General features: G+C 37.2%; 1 protein-coding gene across 3 annotated transcripts in view; it reads right to left on the bottom strand.

Moving 5' to 3' along the window:
- Nucleotides 1-14399, bottom strand: part of LOC109533587 (serine/arginine repetitive matrix protein 2) — a 131780-nt gene that overhangs the window by 21923 nt on the left and 95458 nt on the right. For all 3 annotated transcript variants that reach the window (XM_048670456.1, XM_048670458.1, XM_048670452.1), the window contains exons 15-17: nt 13196-13415; nt 11101-11203; nt 3837-3989 (exon numbers count right to left, since the gene is read on the bottom strand). In XM_048670456.1, the coding sequence (XP_048526413.1) occupies nt 3837-3989; nt 11101-11203; nt 13196-13415 (476 nt within the window). The remainder of the gene's footprint in view (nt 1-3836; nt 3990-11100; nt 11204-13195; nt 13416-14399) is intronic.

The raw sequence follows: 14399 nt of genomic DNA, 5'->3' as shown, positions 1-14399 counted from the left end.
GTAAAATTTTATGTTGGCGATAATCTGCCAACGTCGGAAGTAAGAAAAAAACAATTTACGGTGCACAAGCAGCGTTTCAAGCTGCAATCCATGAGTTAATGAAAAATGGGTAGTTCTATTTAAAAAAATACACTTTGATCTTGCCTCGCTTTTCTGAGACACTCTGTATCATGTAAGATATTTTTAAAATGTGCGCACTTTGTCCGTCAACAACTTTTATATGAAACTATTTTTCGAAAGTTCAACACCATCGGAAATAATGGACTCTATCGCACTAAAAAACCACCCTGTATAGTGCAGTCTGCTTCTGATCTAGGCAGGAAATAATCACTCCTCTATCTCTCCTGGGAGCAAAACAAAGCAGAGAAAGTCTCAATTCGCACGAGATATAGAGCGATAATTGATCTATATAGCAAAAAAAATTCAGCTCTTCAAGTGCTCTAAGAGAAAAATGACGAATTTTTAAAACAAAGCTTGTACTTCGCCAATTGAGAGCCAAAAGTAGTCGATTTTGTTTTAATTTCACAAGTCTGCTTATGACTTTGGGAAAACCAAATTTACCCCAGCTATAGAGCCATGTTTGCTCTATATGGGTAAGTAAATTCAATTATCTAGGTACTCGAAGGAGAAAACGATAAATTTTTAAAACAGCGCCTACAAAATTTGCACAGCACCTATAGACAGCAAAAGCGACGTTTTCTAAAAGTTCACAAAACCTGTCCCATACCTTAAGAAAATTCATACTTGGTCAGCCAATTTTTGAAACAATGTCTACACCGCGGCAATAAAAAGCTCAAAACAGACTTTTTAAATTCCCCAGTTCTAGTTAGGCCTTCGGAAAAATCAACTAGATTCACTCCAGATGTAGAGCGATGGTTGGCTCTAATTCTGCCAACGAATTCAGCCCAATGCCCAAATGACGAATTTTTCTATCAGCCGTTTAAAAGAAATTAACAAATTCCGCTCAAAACTCTAACAAAATTGAAACTTTCCTCAGATAGAGAGCCTCATTTGCTCTAAATGTAGAGACAAAATCCGCTCTGTATCTGCTTTAGAAGCCAAATGAGAACCTTTTAAAACCAAGTCTGCACAGCGGCAAAAGAAAGCTCAAAGTACGTTAAAAAAAACTGAGAAATCCAGGTTAGCGGTTAGGAAAAATTTAAACTAATCCCGGATATAGACCCACATGTGCTTTTGTCTACCAAAAAAAAAAAAATCAGCCGTCTTCCTGGTACAGGAGCTCAATGGCCAGAAGAGAAGAAGGCATTATGTCTTTTTAAATTCCCTAAGTCTTTGAGAACACCCAAATCCACACCAGTTATGGACAGCGCTGGATCTATCAATTTTTCTTTAAAGTCTTCAGGAAGCTTAGTTTGTTTGTGACTCAACAAGCTGAAACTGAGTCCAAATCTTCTGAAATTTTGTTTTTTTATAGGCTGCAATAAAACAAATGCTGCCTCAAACATTTTTTTTACCTTCTTCGTATCTCAGTCATAGTTAAACCTGTGCGATTTTCTTCTAATTATCTTCTATGCTGCGCTTCCCTTGCTTCACGCACGAAATATTCAAAGCAAAGCGCTTCAGACGCGGAAAAATGTTTGAAAATGTGCAAGTTTTCTTTAAAGTCTTCAGGAAGCTTAGTTTGTTTGTGACTTAACAAGCTGAAACTGAGTCCAAATCTTCTGAAATTTTGATTTTTCATAGGCTGCAATACTGAATTATTCGGTCCGCTGAGTTGCTTTCAACAAAACATTCAAACTTGGTAGGTTTTTCATTTTCTAATCGCTTCATACAAATTTGTATCTTCTTCGTATCTCAATCATAGTTAAACCTACACGATTTTTTTCTAATTATCTTCAGTGCTACGTTCCCTTTGGCTACATGCACGAAATATTCAAAGAGAAGCTTAAGAGACGGAAAAATGTTTGAAAATGTACAATTCTTCTTTAGTCGTCAGGAAGCTTAGTTTATTTGTGAGTACAAAAATCCAAATTAGAATATCACATATTTAGGTGCAAGATTGGGTGAAAATCCCATGCTTTTCCCAGTTTTTTTGCTTATTTTTAACAGACTCAGATGAAATGCTCATTTCCACACCACCAAAGAGATCACTAAATGACGCCTTTACTATGTGAAGCGTCGCTTAGGAAATGTTAGTCATTTTTGCAGAAAATCGCAAATTATCACGAAAACTTCTACTTTTGCGCGGTTGTTTCTTAAAATGCGCATACGAATAACGCTGTCGTTTTTCGCATATCTCAAGAACCATTTGAGCTTAAAAAAAACCGTTTTCCGTTTCCGATTTAGTTAAAGCAAGAAGAGCTAGAAAGTACTGAAAGTTTTCACACAAAAAGCGAAATTTTAATAGCAGACATTTAGGTGTAAGATGTGTAAGTGTAACTTTTGGCCACTTTTTTGCTCATTTCTTAGGAAAAAATTGAGCTTGGGCCAGCGCTAGTATAAAATCAAATAAAAAATGGGAAGTTCAATTGCACTAGCGACGCCGGGACGCCAGTAAAGGCTTTTCAAAATGTCGCGACAAGACGGTGATTGCGGAAAAAGCCTCTGCCGGGATCATAGCTCCGAGCCCTACCACAGGTTAATCCGGCTCTGGTTATGAAGCAATATCTGCTCTAAATTCAACATGGCGTAATTTTAAACACAATTAACAAAATCCCTTCAATACCTTCACCTTGAGAAAATCCCAAGATCAAGAGCCTCATTTGCCCGATATCCAGAAAAAAGCCAGACCCTCACGCTGGTCCAGGAGCCGAACGGCAACTTTTATAAACAGAGTCTTTATAAAAGTCGGGGGCAGCCCACTTTTGAAAACTCCTCAAATCCTCCTGATCGCAATGAAACCGTGGCTGGTTATAGAGCAAAGTTTGCTCTATATAATAGGGCAAAACGCATTTACAAACGGTTTTAAAAAAATCCTCAGAACGCCCCCAAATTTAGCCCGAATCTGCAACTTTCTGAGAACTAATAATAACTAAATAATTCCCCGATAAGTCCATTATGAGGCCCCTTCAAAGGACGCCGACGCCCACATCGACGATATTCAGCCGAAATTTCCCTATGAATGTCTTTGATTAAATTAGAGCGCGATATGTGGGCTTCATTAAGCAAACAATGGCTCCGGTTTTGGAACAACTCCATTCAACTCCTTCAACGCCCTCTTCCATGAATCCTGGATATGCCAGTCGGTTGTCTAGTTATCCTTTGTCGACATCGACCGTTCCTTATTACGGATTCGAAGATATTTCAAGTCTGGATGGGGCTGTTTTACAATGATTGACAATCTACGCTCATGACCTGTTATCACTGATCAGGGCTTCCCTGGGCCGGATATGTATGGGGAAACATGTTTTTGCGCTTACCTTGCCATGGCCGAAATAGGGCGTCCTTCCTTCCGGTATTTCAAGTGATTGAAAATCCGAGACCTCAAAGGGGTGCGCCTTCAGTTCTATCGTATTCTACAGAGTACAGGGTGATTCATTAAGGATGGAAAGGAAATCCCGAAACCGGAGATGGTAGAGAAGTCACTAGCGCAACAACGCGATACAACGCGTCAACGCAATTTATGATGCAGCAAACTCATAATACGATAAATGTGTAAGGAGAAAGGTGGTCAGTGTTATTGAGGGTGTTATAACGCACCCACAGAGCGGCATCAACGCAAAAACACAACACAGTGTCACCCAGGCCTAGAATAGTTGATCCTGAGAGGATACCTGTTTTTTGCCTTTGGGTTTTTCAGTCAAGATAGTGGCAAAAAATATAACAATTTTTCTTGGGCCAAGCTGGTGGTTTCAACCATTTATCTTGTCACTCACCTTGCATTTACCAATGGAAGTCTGTCCGAAAAAATCGGAATGGGGCCTAGTGGGGAGCCGGTCGGCCCTACGTCGAAGAATAGGGGGGCTTTCGTAGGAGGGCCCATCAGTGTCGTGCGATTCGCTGCTTTCACCCCCACAAGCGCCAGGCATCTGAAAGTATAAATTTTTCTTCAATTTTTCCGCCCAGTTTCAGCTCCGCTGAATTCTACTGATGCAAACAGGCGCATGAGTTGCACGTGCTTTACTGGGTCAAAAGCCTCAGTCAGATCCGCCCGAAAGCGAAAGCTCGACCATAATTCATTTTCGAGTGTGGGCGATTTAATGGGATTAAGCGGTCTGTAATAATTGCATAGTTTTTAAACCTGTCCGACGCTGCTCTGATGAGTAAATACAAACGAGGGCTAATTATAGGCAGTAAAACTAAATGCATTAAAAATCGATAATGGGAATGGGAAAGTGAGCAGATGGGCAATGTGGCGCTTGTTTAATCCACTTTATTTGAATATCCATCTACAGGATGATTCATCCATATGAAATTGCAAAAAAAAAACTAGTTTCTAGAAGGGCTTTGGTTGGAGTTCTATTGGCTGATAATTCTATTGGCTGAAAGCGCCTTCGGCATACCTGAGGAGGGCTGGGTTTCGAAATTCCGCCAATTTGGGTTGCGCGAAAGGAGATTTAAATTTAGAAAAAGGTTCAAAATCTGGATTTAAAATGAATAATCATCCGTACTTGTCCTATGATTAGATTAACTTCAGAGGAAAAGTGAATAACAGGTTTTGTATAAATGCTGACTCACTGGACCCAGTGGCTTGGTCGCGATTGATCTACTTTTTTTAGTTTCTTGAATATTTTCCGAAAATTCGTTTTTGGCATTTTTTTCTAAAAGCATTAATCCGCATATTTGGAAAATTAGGCGCGCGATACCCTGAGACGTGCCGGACGTTTTATGAACGACAATGTTTTTTGATACAAAGCTTCGTTCAGGCGATAAAACTTAAAATGTATAGTTCGAGTAACATCCCTATTGCGAAAATTTGCCAGAAAACTTCCGGGCTAAAAATCAAAAGTGGATTTTTCAAAAGTTCCTTTTACACGGAGTGACCAATGGACTAGTTGCATGACAAGAAGAGTTCAATTGTTTTGAAAAACATTTTTTGTTGAAATAGAATAATGGAAAGCAAGTTACAAATCTTCTAATCTAAAAAAAATCAAAGCTAGTTTTTCGGATTTTTTTGGAAAACCGCTAATCGAAGAGTTAAGCGAAAAAATGTCACTGAGTACCTTGGGACACACCGGACATTTTATAAAGAATAACTTTTTTTGCTGGCAAGCTTCGTTCAGGAGAAAAAACTTAAAATGTGAATTTCGAGTAAAATCCCTATTGCGGGCCCCGAAAAATTTTGGTCCAAAAATCAAAAGTTGATTTTTCAAAAGTGTTTTTTACACGGAGTGGCCAATAGATCAGTTGCATGACAAACAGAGTTCAATTGTTTAAAAAAAAAAATTAGTTGAAATAAATTAATGGAAAGCAAGTTCTAAATCTTCTAATCTAAAAAAATCAAAGCTAGTTTTTCTGATTTTTTGGAAAACCGCCAATTGAAAAGTTCAGCGAAAAAATGTCACTGAGTACCTTGGGACACACCGGACATTTTATAAAGAATAACTCTTTTGCTAGCAAGCTTCGTTCAGGCGAAAAAACTTAAAATGTGAATTTCGAGTAAAATCCCTAGTGCGGACTCCAAAAAATTTCCGGGCAAAAAATCAAAAGTGGATTTTTCAAAAGTTTCTTTTACCAATGGGCCAGTGACAAACAGAGGTCAATTGCTTTGAAAAAAAAATTCTTAGTTGAAATAGAATAATGGAAAGCAAGTTCCAAATCTTCTAATCTAAAAAAAATGAAAGCTAGCTTTCTGATTTTTTGAAAAACTGCTAATCGAAGAGTTAAGCAAAAATATTACTGAGTACTTTGGGCGACCCGGGACATTTTATAAAGAATATCTTTTTTTTGCTGGCGTGCTTCGTTTGGACGAAAAATGTATATTTCGAGTAAAATCCCTAGTGGGGAGAAAATCGCTGGGCAAAAACTCGAGACCGTTTTCCAAAAGTTCCTTTCAGATGAAGTGGTCAATGGACAAGTTGTATAACAAACAGTGTTCAATTTTAGTTGAAAAAAGCCTTGGTTGAAATAGAGGAGAAAGACTGAAAACTAGAGAGTTTTTCTGACTTTTGCAAAAATCGCAAGTCGGGAAAACACGAAAAAAACCCAATAAGTAGCTTTGAACATGCCAAATATTTTATAGAAAATAATTTTTTTTGATAGGAACCTTTGACGGAGCGAAAACAAATAAAATGTAAATTTTGAGTAAAATCCCTAGTGCGGAGCCAAGGAAACTTTGTCGTCCAAGATAAAAAAAATCCGGTAGCTCTATTACTATTCAGTTTAACGAAAAAGTGAATTGGTCCAGTGGCGTGCTTGGAATTGCTCCATCGTTTTCTGTTTCATAGCTACACATTTTTTTTATACACCGGTTTTCTGATTTTTTCAAAAGCCCCTAATTTGCAAAGCTAATCAATCACAAAATCAATCGCGCTCCAGAAGAAACTAACAAATTTCTGAATTCGAAAAAACCCCCTCGGTTCCCATCACCCTGTCCGTAAACAGCATAATTAGCCAACCTCGTTTAGCAATGGAGGCAAGATTGAGATTAATGAGACCTCCGGAATAGAATGGAACAAAGTTTCGAAATCCGGAATGAAACTTTAAAGTTTCCCCGCTAATATTTTACAATTATCACTGGGCAACAAGGAAGTAGTGGCAGTAAATTAGCTTAGTTAGTGGGTGGCATTGTTCAAAAGGCAACAAATCCCGACTTTATTATCAGCGGAGAATTTCATTTTGAATTTGTTTTTCCCAAAAAAATGTCCTGTTTTTTTTTTCGCTTAAATTCAGCCCAGTCCAAATTTCCATGCCGAATAGCGAAACTCCCAGTGAGGCCCTAGAATAGAAACCGTATGTTCGGTATTTAAATTTTGAAAGCTTCTGATGGGCATTTTCAGCGCCCGCAAATATGCGGTTTTGTATTCGCTGTTTTTATCTCTTTTGTTCCAGTTGGCCATTCAACCAGTGTTTTTTCTGCAAAATACTAAAAGAACGTTTACATGGGCTCAATGCGTCTAAATGTGGAAAACGGCAATTTTGAGAGAAAGACTTTAAAAATCCTCAACAAATACCCAAACTGTCAATCGTATCTAAACCTCTTACCAGGGTGATGGAGGAAAACCTGTCATATATAATGGCGAAAACTGCTGGTTTTTATGGGTTCTCGTTTCAGAGAAATTAATTTTTGAAACATGTCTGCTAAATCGATTGGCGGAAAATGATGTCGTTGGTTAACTAAATTTTTGAAAATTTGTCATAAATTACTCAAAGCCCTGAGCGTAATGAAACAGCTCCGAGTAATAAAGCAGCATTTGCTCTTCATTACGGCGAAATGGGGAAGATGCGGGCAAGCCTCTGCTGAGAGCAATACATTTTTGAAAACTTGTCCAAATAGATTAGGACAAAAATCATATAAAAAGTTTTAAAATTCCGAAAAAATTGCTGAAAGCTTCGATCGCACAGTTTCTAGCGCAAAAATGTATCTAGCTAAATGATAAAAAAGCTAGTTTCTGGCAGATCCAGTTGAAAAGAAATAATTTTTTGAAAAATCGGCTGCATATTCGAGGAAAATGAGGCCATTGGTAACCAAACTTGAAAAAATCATCAACAATTACTGAAATCTTCGCTTGCAATTAACCTTCTACAAGTTGTAACGTGAAACTGTTTCTATATAACTGCGGAACGAGATACTTGCTGCTGAACCTAATGTTAGAGAAATTCATTTTTGAATCGTGGGGTGCAAAATGGGTTGGCGGAAAATCATGACGTTGGAAACCTAATTGCGAAAATTCTTTATAAATTACTCGAAATCTTTATCGCAAAAATACTTCTAGAAATTATGGAGCAAGATTTGCTTTATAGGACAAAAGAAAGAGCAGGACAAGAACAAACCGCGGCTTAGAGATATGAAATTTTGAAAAATAGCCTGGAAAAGGGACAGACGTTGCCGTCTCATCGGCAAATGCGTAGTTGGCGACAAAAGTTTCAAAATTCCTAAAGTAGTACTAAAAGGCACTACCAGAACGAAACTTCTAAGTCTTACAGAGTCTTCTTATATGCTATATGCTTAACAGCAAAATAAACAAAGTGTGAGCAAGTCACGAATGAGAGAAAATATTTTTTGAAGGATGGTCAACAATGTGAAATAAAAATGTTCATATGGTTTATTTCATATTTTTACGTTTCGGCGAGACAACAGCGGCATCATCAGATTTAAAATTCAAAACAAACTACAAACACCAATTTACAATTAAAATATGTTGTACAAAAACTATAATTTACATAGCGTTAAAACATCCATTAGTTCTAAGGAAAAAAAATCCTTCGGGAGAGCAAAATATTTGAAAAACTTACCTCATAATTGGGAAATACGAGATTCTTTTTAGGTCTGGCTGTCTTCAAAAAAGAATCTAATGTTTCCCAATTATGGGGTGAGTTTTTCAAATGTTTCGCTCTCCCAAAGAATTTTTTTCGTTAGAACTGATGAATGTTTTAACGCTATGTAAATTATAGTTTATGTACAACATATTTTAATTGTAAATTGGTGTCTGTAGTTTGTTTTGAATTTTAAGTCTGATGATGGCGCTGTTGTCTCCCCGAAACGTACAAATATGAAATAAACGATATGGGCATTTTTATTTCACATTTTGACTGATACCGAGGAAAGAAAAAATATAATAACAATTACAAGCAGTCAGGAAAATTAATCAAAATGTTAAAAAACTAATAAAAATGTAATTAGTGCTCCCAAAACAATTAAACTACCAGTAGTTGTAGAGAAAAACTTGGTCTATATAATCGCAATAAACCAAAGTAGCAGCAAATTTCGTTTGAGACAAATACATTTTTGCAAAACAGTCTTCAAATTGTATTGCCGGAAAACGACGTTATGGGAAATCAAGTTTTGAAAATTAAAAAAAAAATACGCAAAACCGAGATTGATATTGAGCTTCCCTTAGGAAAGTCCACCCTCTGTAATAGATAAATCTCTCAGATAAATTATTTTTGGAAAAATTATTGGTAGGAAAGCACGTTGTTGGCAACTAAACTCGAAAATTCGAAAGCAATTAGTCAAAGCTCATATTGCTTACAAAATTGTAAAATGTTCAGAGAAAAGCGTGATTTAAATAATCATAGAACGTGTATTGTGGTGGATATTTCTGTTGGAGATAAATTAAATTTTCAAAACTGGTCTTAAAAATATAATGACGAAAATCGACGTCGTGGGCAACATTGACAAAAAAAAGTGAAAAGCCGCATCGCTATTAACCTTAAACCGCGATATAGATAAAAGTCAAGAAGCAAATTCCTAACAAATTTGGTTTGAGATCAATAAATTTCTGAAACATAGTCTGCAAAATGGATTGACAGAAGAAGACATAGTTGGCAACCAAACTTTGAAAACTCGTGAAAAATTTAGTGAAAGCTGCTATAGAAATTAAACTTTTAACTGTTATAGAGGAAAGCTTGCACCTTATGACAACAAAAATTAGAAGGTGATAGCAAATAAAGTACGAGAAAAATTAAGTTTTGAAAAACAACGTTTGAAGAGCGTTGACGTCGGAAGCAACTGAAATTTAAAAATTTATAAAAAATTATTAAAAAACTTGATCGCTACTAAACTTCTGGAAGTCATAGAGAAAGATCCGCCCTATCAAATGAAAAAAAAAGCAACTTGCTATCAAATTTCTTTCGAGATAAATGAATTTTTGGAAAAAATGGATCGGCAGAAAAATACGTTGTTGGCAACCAAACTTTGAAAATTCATAAAAAATCAGTCAAAGTAGCTATAGAAATTAAACCTCTAAGACTGATTAGCATAAGACTGAAGAATACTGTATTTTTGGATATTAATAAATGGATTTTTGAAAAATAGGGGTCAACCAAATTTATAAAATTCGTAAAAAGCTATTCAACTGCCAAATAGCCACTAAAGTGCTTCAGGTGATAGAGAAAAGCCCGTTATATCTAATGACAAGAAAAGCAGACTGTTATCAAATTTCGTGTAAGGCAAATGCATTTTTGAAAATTGGATTGAGGGAAAAAGATATGGTTTGATCAAACTTCAAAAACTGGTAAAATTTGAGTCAAAGCTCCAAGCGCAGTAAACCTTTTCGCAGTTACAAAGAAACGTGTCCTTTACATAACGGTAAAAAAGCAAGTTGCTAGCTGATCTCGTCTCAGAGAAGTGACTTTTTGAAAAATAGTCTTGAAAATGGGGCGGAAATGTATTCACCGTCTGCACTAAATTTTGTAAATTTCCAAATAATCACTGATAGTCAGTATCGCAAGTGAACCTAGAAATCATAGAGCAAATATCGCTCTAAACACCGGTGAAAATCGCAAGCCCCTGTCCACTACAGTTAAAGAAAAATGAAGGTTGAATATAATTTTAGTTTTTTTGACTCTAACAATTTGACCAAACTTTGGGCAAACCTGATCGAAACCTTCAATATTCTGGCGGATGAGCCTTGAAAGCCTCTTGACCCTTGAGAGAAAACAGCAAAGCTGCAAAACCCACGTCTTTCAAATAAGAGTCAAAAAATGAAAATGTCCGCCTAACTTAACTCAACTCTAAGCCTGCGAGATTCATGCTTCAACTCAGTTTTCATTAGTTTTCCGGGTCCAAACTGCTAAAAAAAACTGGCTTGAAAAATCAATCTCCATTGTCTAGAGCCAAAAACAGCGGGCACAAATGCAATGCAGGAGAAATTCGCAAGCAAAATGAATTGAATGAAATGGAAAATATTATTTAAAAAACATATCTTACCAAGCTAGTCTAGCGGCCGTCTATTGAAAATTATAAACAAAAATTAGTGTTCGCTTAACATGCACCGAATGGGTCAAATTACATCGCATTTCACCCACTCGGTGCACAGAAGTTTGAACAGAAAATCGAACTGGCAACTCAAAATCGAAACATGGTTTCCCGTGTAGAATTGTTAGGATTAGCAAAATTAGTGCATGAACTTCTGAAGTGCTCTTTTCCTTTTAAATAATGCAGGGCCTTTGGAACAGTTGAGAACAAAGAGCACTTGAGAGGTAAGTGAGGAGAAAGGTCATTGTACAGTGGAGGAGGCAAAGAACTGAGTTTCTTACCTCGATTTGAATGCCGCTGTCTCCGCTGTTGCATTTTGCGTTGCGCGCCGCTTTGTTCACCTTTTTTCGCTCTTTGTGCGATCGCCAAACCAGAGCCCCAAATCTGCAAACAAACCCAAAAAAACCCCATCAACTAAATAACCAGTAAACCGACTAAATCAGCAATTTGAGCCGTTCTTCGCTCAACCGAACCTATTGTTTCCATAACGGGGCTTATTAGAGTGTTGCCCTTGTTTAAAAAGTTTTCGGTGGGTTCACGTGGAAATTAATCTTAGAGCTGAGAGCTGAGGTTGCAAACTAACGCTGCCATATTAGCAAAATTGCCCAACTTTGCCGCTTGTAAAACTCTGGCAGCGCTAACTCTTTGAAAGTTGCCTTTACCAGCAGCTATAGAACGGAAGTGAAAGTATTTACGCACAATTAATTAGCCGGAAAACAGAAAAAGATTTATCAAAACTAAGTGGACGAGGGAATCGGACGAATTTTAACTTTGCCTTTGAGACATTCAGATATGGAACTGTGTTTGATTAATTCGGGTTTTGACAATATTTTGAAAGAATTCACGAAATCTTGCTTCTACCTCTTTTGAGGTTAGGAATTTTGTTATAAACCTTAAGGAAACAGATAGTTTTTGAAACGATCTATCGAAATGTTTCTTATGCCTCAACAGGAAGTTTTAACTGTTTTTTAGCTATCGAGTGTTTTGTACTTCGGTTGATTTCAAATTTTGCCAATTTTGCTTCTATTTCTTTACCGGCCAGGATTGGCTGGTATACTTAACAGGTACTAGAGAACTATTGCGACGTTCTATTGAAAAGATTCTAATGGTCGTTTGGATGTTTTTAACCGTTTCTGGGATATAATTGAAAATCTGCAAAAGTTCAAATAATTTTGCATTTTCCTCTTTTGAGGTTGGTAATTTTATTTTAACCCCGAAGGAACACAGATAGCCTTTAAAACGATCTATCAAAATGTTTCTGATGAGTGAATAGATATTTTCACTGTTTCTGAGATATCGGGCGTTTTGAACTTCGGTAGCTCCAAAATGCCTATGTTTCTACTGCTATCTCTTTACAGGTTAGAATTCGCTTGTTTATTAAACAGGCAGTAAAGAGCTACTGAGGCGCTCTCTTGAAAATGTTCTAATGATCGTTTAAATATTTTCAACCGTTTCCGGGATATGATTGAAAATATGCAAAATTCGCGAAATGTTGTCTCTATCTCTTTTGAGGTTGGGAATGTTGTTATAAACCTTAAGGAAAAAAATCGGCTTTTGAAACGGTCTATCGAAATGGTTTTGATGCCTGACCAGATATTTTCCCTGGTTCTGAGATAATGCTAGTTTTGAGTCAAAATGTTACCAATTCTGCCTAAGAATGCAAAGAAACTGTTTACAGGTTAGGATTTGATGGTATACGACCCTAGAGGTCTATTGAGAAGCTAAATCAAAAAAGTTCTTATCATTATTTAGATAGTTTCAACTGTTTCCGAGATATAAATAAAAATGTATAGAAATTGACGAAAATTGCCTTTTGCCAGCTTCAACTGAATTTAAGTGCAGAAAATGTGCAAGAATTTATTAATTTTTGAATTTATTTTATTTTTTATCTCGTTTGAGCAAAGGAAAAAATCAACTTTCAAAACGCTAAATTTTCAATTCTGAATCGAAAGAAACTGAGAGAAAAACAGGAAAAACATAGAAAAAAGAGATTAAAAAACGAGGGAAACATGGTCTCATTTAAGCAACTGTTTGGTGGGCGTTTTTAGTGAGCTTTTTCAATCAATTCTCGAAGTTTATACGAATTTCGCCTCCCTGACGGCCGTTTTTTTTCGTTAAAATGCTGCTAAAGTATGACAAAAACCTTCCCCCAGGTGAATTAAAAAACCAGCCTTCTTTTCTTTCCGACTAAATTCGATATTCAAAATGCGATTCGCAGGAAATTAAACACGCAATATGCGCAAATTGGACATTTTGTGTTGCAAAAATGTAATTCAGCTAAAGTAATACACTCATTGTGCTGAAACCGGCTGGAGAAAAACAGGCGATTTTTATCAAAATACCCATCAAGCTCCATCAAGAAATGCTTTTACTTACCGATGTTTCTGGTTGCGATTCCCTTCGGATTCAGCATTGAATGGTGGTTCGCCTGACGATGTGGCCGATCCGGTATGCTGAAGCGACGATTCCTCCTCAGAAGGAACCGTTTCTGAGGCCGTATCGTCTGAGGCGCACACTTCCTTTGAGGCTTTGCGCTGCGAAAAGTGCAGCGAAATGGTTTTGCGAAACTTTTGCAAAACACTCTCATTCGTGGGAGCTGGAAGCCATCGAAAAAAACACGAATCTAATTACTGGCAATAGGTTTACGAGTTGATGAGTTCCGGAAGATTTGCTGATACGGAATTGATTGCTCTCTTATTCCGGCGGAAAAAAAACAACAATAAAAGCCGTTTCAGGCAGAAAAAGGCACTTTAGTTGAAGCAGCTTTTGTGGGGGCGAGCACTGACTGAAACAAGGACAGTGAGTGGAAGCCTCTTGTTCCATTTATTCCATTCTTCTCCCTTAATCAGGGCTGCGAGCTAATTAAGAAGTGTTTGCTGTTGTACTTTGGCATTAAATCTGGGCCATTTTTAGACAGAAACTCCTGGATGGTGGCTTTTGCGAAATTGCCACCAAAATGTCCCGCAAAATACTTACAAAGCAGCTCGTTTTGAGTGTTGTCGATCTCCAGAAGCAAGCAACCGCACGACTTTGAGGTGTTCCGCCCCTGATCCTTTCGCGGTTTTTTTCTCAGGGTAAACATAATTGCACATCAACCAGTAGATGCCGATTCCCACTGTTTTGGACGATCAGAACACGTAAAACTAACACGAAATTTCCGTGGCTATCAACAAAATGTATCTTTAATGTTGAAGCTTGGTGAAGCCAAGGTCGACATACCGAAGCACGTGAATAATGGAAGGGCATAGAAGTGATACTAAAATTCCCTTTACCTGAATCATGGGCGTAGAACTTTCCAAATTTAATTTGAAACCTAATATCGGTCAAAATTAAGTGCGCGCTTCAAGGTGTCTCTTACGTGCGAGGGAGCGGATTCGCTCATAATAAACAGCTGTTTAATATTGAAAAACTTACACTTTTGCCCTCAATTTTCCTGCATTGTAAGTTTCATTGATTTTATGTGCGTTTAACAGATGAAACTGAGCCTGGAATAGCCTAAAGCGATTTAAATCAGTGCTGAACGTTTCCCAGTTGGGAGCAGTGAAATATGCCCTCTGAAAGCCCGACAAAGCGTCATTTG

This window comes from Dendroctonus ponderosae, unplaced genomic scaffold (assembly GCF_020466585.1).
Source record: "Dendroctonus ponderosae isolate FM_Combo_2020 unplaced genomic scaffold, Dpon_F_20191213v2 Dpon_F_20191213_1, whole genome shotgun sequence".
Lineage (NCBI taxonomy): Eukaryota > Metazoa > Arthropoda > Insecta > Coleoptera > Curculionidae > Dendroctonus > Dendroctonus ponderosae.
The sequence above is the reverse complement of the archived record's forward strand: the minus strand, read 5'-3'. Positions and strand labels throughout refer to the sequence as shown.